Source organism: Plasmodium gonderi, assembly GCF_002157705.1.
Source record: "Plasmodium gonderi DNA, contig: Chr13, whole genome shotgun sequence".
In the NCBI taxonomy this organism is placed as follows: Eukaryota; Apicomplexa; class Aconoidasida; order Haemosporida; family Plasmodiidae; genus Plasmodium; species Plasmodium gonderi.
Window position 1 is genome coordinate 209332 of NW_021628938.1, and position 10605 is coordinate 219936.

Here is a 10605-nt window from a genome sequence, read left to right on the forward strand (position 1 = left end):
TGAATTATTATGTGCAAGCTTTTGTATACAATATCCAAATTACTAAAAGAAATAATGAACAATTCATAGTAATCATTATTTTTAAATAAAAATCATTTCGTTTAAATTATTACAACATAACTAAAAAAAAAAAAAATTCAAAACATTATGTGAAAAAGTAAATATATAAATCACAGTTCTAAGAATTTGTAATTTATTTTTAAAATATTATATAATTACCTTAAAAAACTAAATAGTCTACTTGAATATGTGAATCATATAATAATATGCATATGCTGAATATTATGAACCTTTTAACCGTATTATTTTATATTACTCGAATAAATAATTATGAACTATGTTTAAGGAAGAATAAAATAAATTATAGCAGAAATGTATCTAGCAAATCATGATTTATTATTTAATATCTCATATTATGTCTTTATTTTGTAATAATGGAGAATATAATATTTTAAAGATATTCTATGATTAATTTATTTTATTATATATTTACAAATTAATAACTACACGTATAATTATATGCACTATGAATGTGTATACAGTATTTCTAACGTGATATATACTAAAAAATAAATGTAGTATATTTAATTTAAGTATATAATACAATATTATATAATTTTTAGTAATTATTTTAAATAAATTACTTATAAAATAAATATTTAATCTTTTTAAATTTATATCATATCTGGAAGCAAAAATTTATATATAAGAGCTGTAAATGTTAAAGAAATTATCGTTATATATATTATCCTTTATGATATATATTATATTACATTATATACATTAAAATAAAAGTGTTTATTCTAGTATATTAATCATAATAAATAATTATAGAAAACAAATTTATGCAACTGGAAATTACTGATATTCAAAGATAGCACCATTAAAATGTTTTTTATTAGTTTTGTATTAATCTTTAATATTAAATAAAATAAAACATATTATAAATTATCCATATCTTACAATATTCAATTCTATGCATATAAATAAATTTGTCATTAGTCATATATTTTTTTTCTTAGGTATTATAAAATCAAAATATATATGTTCATTAATTCAGGATGTAATATTTTTTGTGCTTATATTTAATATTTTTATATAATATAATTAATATGTATCCAGCATTTTATTATTATGCGAATGTATTATAAAATTTTGTGTGGCACATTGTATAGCTTCATATATAACAATTTATTTTTTATATTTTTGTGTCATTTTCATAATAACGCATTAAGGTATATGTTAATTTCAGTAATAATTATGTAAAAGCAACAAAATAAAGAATATAAGAATTATTGTGAATATACGAATTGTAATAATGTGAAGTCTTATATGTGTTCTAAAAACGTTCCTTGTAAAAAACATTTCCATTTTTTTAAATTAATAACTGATAAAATAAATATTTTACATTGAGATGTTTCTTCTAAATGATTAAATTTTTATATAATTCATAAATTAAAAGGTTATGATAGTAACTCTTATCTTAACTAAGATATCCCATATGAAAAATTGAAGGATAAGCTGATTTTTTCAGATATTTTTAAAAAGATCTATAAAGAGTTAAATAATGCTGATAAATTCTATTTATGCAATATAAATTCATTATATATATTTCATAGATATTGTGAAAAATATATATAGTTTCTTCAGGGAAATATGCTTCCTACGGAACATAAAATAATACTATCAATAATATAATAATGATGTAATGCAAAAATAAGCCCCTATATTATTAAATATTATAGGATATTATGAATTTTTGAATATATATATGATACATACAAATGAAAATATACTATAAATGGGCTCAAGCAATGAGATTAACATTCTTTAGTGTAATAAAAAGACACAAATATACATAAAATTGCTATAGAACTGCCATGATATAGTAAACATGTCAATCCATGGCTTTTGTTTAAAAATTTGGACCTTCTAGTATTAATTTATAATTATAAAGTTACAATAAATTCATTTTCTTTTATTACTATTCAAATATAATTCATATATTTCTTTTAAAATAAAAATTATTTTAATAATATATTATTTTTTAAGCGTATATTTTGTTTGTTCTATATTATTTTAAACAGTTAGAACAAGGATTATGTTTAAAAATAAAATATTTAAAGGAATGAACTTCAATATGAATATAGAAGTACATAAATCATTGAAATCTCATAGAATTCCGGGTATAAATACGAATAAAATAATATTTAATATATCACATTATTCAAAAAAAAGATTCCATATTTCCTTACAAGGATATTCGATGGTATATTGATGAATGCAATAAATATAAAAAATCATTATTGTAATTATAATATATGGAAAATTTACAAAAACATATATAATTATATATTATAATAACTATAGAAATAAAAAATTTATGATAATGGAAGTTTATATATGTTTTATAATATGTAAATTTCATATTAATATTAAGAAATTGTATATCTATTTATATGAAAAATTAAATAAATTAAACAGAATATTGAGAATTTCTCTATACATCTACTATTGTATACTAATAAAGACATATGTAAATGATTAATAAGTATAATAAAAAATTATATGTTTTTATTTATATTTGTATATATATTATTTTAGTTAATAAGTATAAATGTGCACTGTTGTTCAATTGTCAATTTATCGTATTTATAAAGACTATGTTCGTGTAAATAACAACTCATTGAATTAATAAAAAATAATTAAAATTTAATGATATAAATTCCTACTTCTATGAAATTAAATTAAGTATTTATTTTAATATATCATTATTTAATTAAATATATTTGTAAGATTTATTGTAAATGACATGGTCATATTTTTAATAAAATGTATTTTATTATCATGGGAAAAAAAACCTGTATTTTTAAATAAATATGATGAATGAAAAATATTTTTTAAAATTATCATTTTCATAATGGTTTAAAAAAAGAGCATATGTCTAATACACTTATATATTGTACTTTCATTCTTTTTCAACGAAAAGAATATTATGTGTTAATACTGGAACTTATATAAAATATTCAAAATTTCATATGAATGTATATAATGTTGTAGTTATCTGTTCAACGACAAATATTTTTATATGAAAAAAAAAAAAGCATAATTCTTTAAGTTTATAATAATTTTATATATGTATGTGTCAACAATTCAGTGACTTCTTCTATAAAAAACACTTCATCTAAGTATATGCGTATAATATTATATATTATAATGTATATATATAAAAATATATGGTACATATTTGTGAAGCAAAAATACGTGTTTATTATATATAAATTAACTTCGGTATTAGCTATGCTATTCACATAGAAAATGTGTATTGTATATTCTAGGTACGTATATTTAATAAACAAAAAAATTAAACATATTTTAATAATATTATTTATATAAGTACCTATTTTACTTATGCTTTAATATATATAAAGAACCAAAGGGAATATTAAAATTAATAACTGTAGTAAAAAAAATAGTTCTTATAGAACGGTATATTGCCTCATATATTACACACAATTAAGAAATAAGTTCTATTAAATTTAAGAAACATAAATTATTTTATTACACATTATATAGAGTATTTTTCGTAAACATTAATTCAAATTAGTGCACAGCAGATTCTATTATTTTGAATATATATTTTTAATGATAAATAAAAATAAATTATATGCTCAAAATTTTTTTTTTTCACTTCCATTTTATGATAATATTATTAAGTTTGCATTATTGTTATATGGAGATATATTTTTTTATATTTTAATGCAAAATATAACATAATATACAGATATGATTTTCATTACTGCAAAACAATTTTAATACCATGTTCAAGAGAATAATTAAAATTTACACTTGATTTTTTATATTGTATGAGTTCATTTATTCAATAATTTTATTTATACACTAATAAGATAATAATATTATTAATTTAAATAACACATCCATAATGTGAAAATAATAAAAATGTACCCCATAAAAAAAATTAATAATTTTACATGATAATATTAATTTATTTAAAAAATGTTTATGCATAGTAATAAGAATTAAAAGATTTGGAGTATTATTTCGGTCGTATGTAATTTACTGTATGACCAAATAATATATTTTTTGATATTAAAAATTATACATCAATTATTGTATTAAAATGAAAATAATTATGTAGCACTATAACAATTTTCAGATGTTGTGTATTACTATTTTTTATATGTGATTTTATAGTTTGTATTATTAACATTTATTTGTATGTATTTATTAGTCATAATTTTTTGCACATAATATTTATAATTTATCTGCTTATAAGTCAGTTAAAAATTAAAGGATATTTAAAACATTATACACATAAAAAAATAAATAAAATAAAATATATTGAATGAATTATTTATGACAATGTTTTGTGTATTATTTGAAAAATATTACTTTTGTTATTTATTAAAAATTATCATTTCCTCATCCATATAGCACATTTTTTAAATAAAATGTTTGCGTCATATATGTGTAAAACATATTCTATAAAATGTATAAAGACAAAAAAGGAAGCATGCTTATGTAATTTTATAAATAATTAATATAAAACACTATAGAATATATATTAGATAGATATAATTATTGAAAATCTATAATAGTCAAAATATATATCACATTGTACAAGTCTATTATTATAAATGGAATGTATTCTCAAGATCACATATATATTAATAATACATATTTTTAATTGTATTTAACTTATTAAATATATGAAAAGAATAATATAAATTAACTACAGATTCTAAAGTATTATTATATTCTTTAATTATATATACCCTATAGATTTATATTCTATATTATATCTTAAATGATTTGATTAAAGAAAGCAAGTCCTAAATTTATTGGTGGTTTTTATTATTTCATAATTCATATCTTATTTTATACTAATATAATTATAATATGTTTAATATAAAGAACAATTAAATAAAATATTTTTCATAAAAATAATTATATATAAAATTGAATTAACTTGCAATAATATAAAAAATAATATAGGATTGCATATATACTATAAATGAATCAAATATATAAGAAAATAATATAAAATAATAATAATAATATGTCTGAATCCTCTGTTGAACCTTCTATTAAATTACTTAAAATCCAGGTGTTCATACATTTAAAAAAAATAATTCTTATAATAACTTTCATTCAAATGTATTTTTTTTTAAATTATAGATGGAAACTCATTTACACTAATTTAATATATACTCAATTATATATATATCAATAATCACATTTTTTTATACAATTCCTAATGGAAATCCAACTATATTTCAGTTGTATGAAAAATTTGATAATGGGAAACAATTTGATAACACTTCAGGCACATGAGAATGTAATGAATATGAAACTAAAATTAAGCCTACAATTGTTGTACTTTGAGAATCGCTTGAAATTTTTTTTACTAATAAGATTATAATTACTAGATAATTTCAGAAAAAACATAGAAATTATTTTTCCTATTTAATATTTTTTTTATATGACAATGTTGTAGAAGAACGTAACTTCGATTTCTTTAACATTAGTTAGATTTATAGTAATTTCAGTTTTATTCAGTTAAAAGTGCATGCTATGTTGAAACAGGTAGCAAATATAATATAAAATTATTAAAATTATGTGATATGGATATATTAAAAAAAAAGTAATATTTATATAACATATCGTGGTCCTAGTATATATAAACAAATATAATGGAAAAGATGATCCTTTTAAATAGAGGAAATTTTTGTGAATATGTAGAATATATTTTTATGCTATAGCAACAAATAATTCGAAAAAATAATTCAAGATTTACTCAAGAACGTTTTGATGATGTTATTCATATTGAAGCAGCATTTTAAGTGTGAACTTAATTTAAATTTTATAACAAATAAATGTAAATACAATGAAATTAGATTAATATTTATGAAGAATAATAAATCATTATCTGGTATAAGTGAACGATCTCAAGGGTTTATACATGACAAAAAAAAAATACTTGTTCTTGCAGAAAACTTTTATGTAAAAATTATAGAGGAAGCATAAAAAATAATATATTATAATTAATTATATTTATAAATAACTATTAAATCAATTGTACAAAAATAAAGGAAACAAGTTTTTAGTATTTCTTTTACCGAAAATTCCTGTATAATATGTATTAAATTATTTTTTTTATTTTATTTTATTTTTTAGGAATACATAAGGTATAATTTAACTTCACACAAAGTATATAAATCATTATATAATAATGAAAATTAATAATACAAATAATTAAAAATTACTAGAATTCTCTATTTTAGAAAATATAAAAAATCTCAAATTTTATATTCCTATTAGTTAAATGGTAATTATTTAGATTAATATAATTATATAAAAATATATTATATACAGAGGGACTAAGTAAACTAACCATGTGCTATTGTAAATATTTTTAATCTATATTACAATAAATATAACAGATATTTTTTCTGTATCTTATTTTATTATTTCTCTATATACCCGCAAGCTAACGTATTATGCATACAATCCTAATATATTATATTATTAATTAACATCTATAATTATAAAAAATATATTATATATATATCCAACAAATATATATTTATGTTGTGTCATTAATAGTATATATTTATACTATTAATATGTAATGATTTTTATTATATTTTTGGATCATTGTGAAGGGCAATGGATTACTATATTATTTCTTATACGCTGTATATATATATTTGTTAATAATAATGGTAAAAATTGAGGTGAATTCTTCATTTGCATATTGTTATTGTATAAAAGTAATTAGAAGTTATAACATTTGTACATTTATTTAATTTTTTTTTGTATGGTACAATACTTAAATAATTAATAAACTAAATTATTTATATGACCCATAATAGTGGGCTTTCATGCTACATATATATATATATATTAAAATTTTTATGATAATAAATTATCCCTTGTTTTATAATCTATATAGACACATTGAATCTTGAAAAATAATGCTCATATATGAGACTACAATGTTATTACATCGAAAAACTCATTGTATATGTCTTTATAATAAATATTTATATAATTTTTTTAATAGTGTTCAATAGTTTTACAAAAAATATTCGGTCTAATATGCATACAATAGTTTTATAATTTTTTAAGTTAATTAACTGTAAAAATATTAATAATATGATAAAATTTTTATTAATATAATTTTACTTAGCATGAAAAAAACTAGTTTTTTGATAAGTTTCAAATGTAAATTAGTTTAATGAATTATATGCATCATTATTATAACCAAAACATAATTATAGTTTATTTTATAAAAACCTATTTTCATTAATTTTATTGACCAACGCAAGGTTAATATAAGGAAAATATACACTAGTATATATATTAAATAAAACATTTAATGAATTATAGAAATAAGTGATGAAATAATTATAATTGAATTTTTAATAATAATGATATAACATTATTTCTCTAATTTAAAGCACGATTATAATATATTTATATTTAGCATTAAATATAATGTCTATTCTTCATTCATTGATAAATGCACCTTTCCATTATTCACATATATTTCAGGTGAATATTGTACATATTAATTACATTATTTTTTATTTTATTTAAAAGTGTAATAATTTATAATATCTACATTATTTTAATTTATATTATTTTTTCTGCATATGCTTAAGATATAATATATATAATATTGATATAATAAATTATAAAATTTTGTGCCAAAAGATATTTCTCTTTTTTATTTATTTTTATCAATTATTATGCATTCCTAAATTTTATTATTGCTTTATATATTTGATAAAATAACTTTTAAGTTCACTTTAATTTTTTTTTTATAATATATATATAATAAAACTATTTTATTAAAGCATATACACTATTATGACTATAAAGCATTTTTTATGTTTAAACATTTTTGTTCTCTTGTAATATATTTTTAATTTCTATGTATTATAATGTAGCAATATATATTATATTGTATTTTCTGCTCTAATAATATAATATACTGTATTCTCCAGCGTTTGATTTTTTTCTATGTTTCTCAGAACTATTCAAGGTTGAATTATTATTTTTATTGTGCCCATATTTTATATCTATTATTTTCCCTTGTATTATATTACTTAATTTTGTTCCAAAAGGTGTGTACTATAAAAACGGATAAAAAAGTTTTAATGTTTTTAAAAATGAAATATGATATTTTAATATACTTTATATCTCTGATAATATATATATACTCATGATATTAGTATTTTTCATTACTTTATAAGTATAAAAACATATAAATAACAAGGCCAACAATGATAAAGCTGTTGATATTACCACATTGCTCATTCCTTTTCCTATTTCTGATGAAGCAGAAAATTTTTCTGTTAACCCTAATTCATTCGACAATTCATTTAAGAGTTTCTTATCGCATATATTTGTAGGAGCCATACTAATAATAAGAAACTGAAGCTGTTTTTTTAATACGTCTAAGGCTTCACAAAATTCACTATTCTTGCGAGTACACTTATCTTTAAGACTTTTTAAATTACTAATACATCCATTTATATACTCTGAACACTGTTTGCTATAGTCTGTTGAAGAAGGAGTCAAAAAATTATAAAGTTCATCGCGATAAACATATAATTCGTATAACATACGCATGTTTTCAAGAACATCATTTTCCATATCTTTTATTTCACATTTTGATAAAAGATCATGCTTAAAATCTCTAAAATGATTCTTAAAAATTTTATAAAAATCTTCGACTTTGAAAGAGCTAGATTTACTTGTATGTTTTAACTTTAAATTTAACCAATATTTTAAAAATCCACAATCGATTTTATGAATATTTTGCAGTGGTTGAATAAACGTAACAGATGGCATACTTCCAATGAGGCAAATAAATTTCTTACATATTTCTTCACTGGAAACACCATTCAAAGGAACACTTTTTGAAAAGATATTACAATTTTTAATAATATCATCTTTAGAAGGAAAACCAACTCCTTTAACCACCTCAACTCCAGGAGCAACTTCAAATATTCTAGTAAGAAAACTTTCAAGTCCATTAACTTTTTTCATATACATATCAATATTACTAAAAAATTCATACTAAAAATAAAAATGTAATTTCATATTTATAAGTAAATAAGAATGATGTTTCGTCATTAATGATACTTAATATCATATAATACATAAGTTTTATGTAACATATAATTTTTTAGAAACAAATAAAAATATAGACTCACATCGTTTGAAGTTATATTAGTAGCCATCTCGCATTATGTATATTAGTAAAAAAGGTGATAAAAATTGTACTCATAAAAAGAATTATTTATAATATGAGCGAGTAGAAAAAAATGTAATACATTATTTATTTTATCTAATTGGATTATGTATTTCTCCTTTTTATAAGCACTATATTTTGAATTAAGACGGAAAAAATTTTTTTAAACTAATTATTTTAAAGATTATATAGTATGTCTTACGCTAAAATGGTAATAAATCATACACTCATTAGAAATTCTTTCGAAAATTAATATCCATTTGTAAAATTCGAATTGTGATTGCATATCCACATTTCTCTATTCTATTGAGCATACCTAAAAAAAAATAAAAAACATATTTAAATGAACATATAAAATAACAAACTATGGTAGAAAGTATTAATTATCTTTTCCTTCATTTATGTAGATAAATTATAAACAATATCATTCTAAAATAATAAAAAATATTATTTAATCTATAATTACATATATATTATTCTTAAAATTAATCTTTCATAATATTTAAAGCTGTTATATGTTATGCGAAAAAAATATAGATTATTATTTTAAAATTAACTCTTTTTTACAAAATTAAAATGCTTGAAATCCTAAAAAATTATAATAAATATTTATAATTTAAAAATTTTCTCATTAAGAAAATTATATTTTTTCAGTAATGTCCTTAAATATATGTATATTTTTTAATAATGTATGTTGATATTAAATTGCAAAAAAGTATTGTACCTATTTTTCTATGTTAACAAATATGCTCAAAAAAATATAATTTATAAGCTTTTTCTTCATATTTAGTTATTCTTACATGCGCAATGCCCTGAATATAATAAAAATAAATTATGTATTCTTATATTCTAATTAATGAAAGGAATGAATTTAATTTTATTTAAAAAGGATTATTTGAATTAAAATAGCATAATTACATTATGTGTTCAGTAAGACGATAACATAAGTTCCTCTTTAATAGAAGAAATGAATAGAAATAACAATTATTAAATATCACATTCTCTATTTTTTGAATTATAATATTATTTCTCGTAAGAATACTTCCGAACTATTAGAAGATATAGAAATATATATTTTTATGCTAGAAAATTAATTTTGATCCTATTAACTTTATATTTAAATGAATTAAAATTTAGAATGTAAGTTGTATTCATCAATGTTTATACTATTAGAAATATGTATATGTACACCCTAAAACAAAAATATCAATGTATAATGTATCTGTATACTAGGAAATCTCTTATGTTACCTATTTTTTTAAACTATATAATGACAATTAATTTGAACTTTTTTTCATTTCCTTAGTATTTTTTATAAT

General features: G+C 18.6%; 1 protein-coding gene across 1 annotated transcript; it reads right to left on the reverse strand.

Annotated features, from left to right (window-relative positions):
- Nucleotides 1–8004: 8004 nt before the first annotated feature.
- Nucleotides 8005–9275, reverse strand: PGO_130180 (variable surface protein; the record flags this gene model as incomplete). The annotated part of the gene is made up of 3 exons (XM_028689534.1): nt 8005–8160; nt 8275–9111; nt 9249–9275. 3 exons carry the CDS (start codon nt 9273–9275, stop codon nt 8005–8007), a joined length of 1020 nt encoding a protein of 339 aa, XP_028545335.1.
- Nucleotides 9276–10605: the final 1330 nt, after the last annotated feature.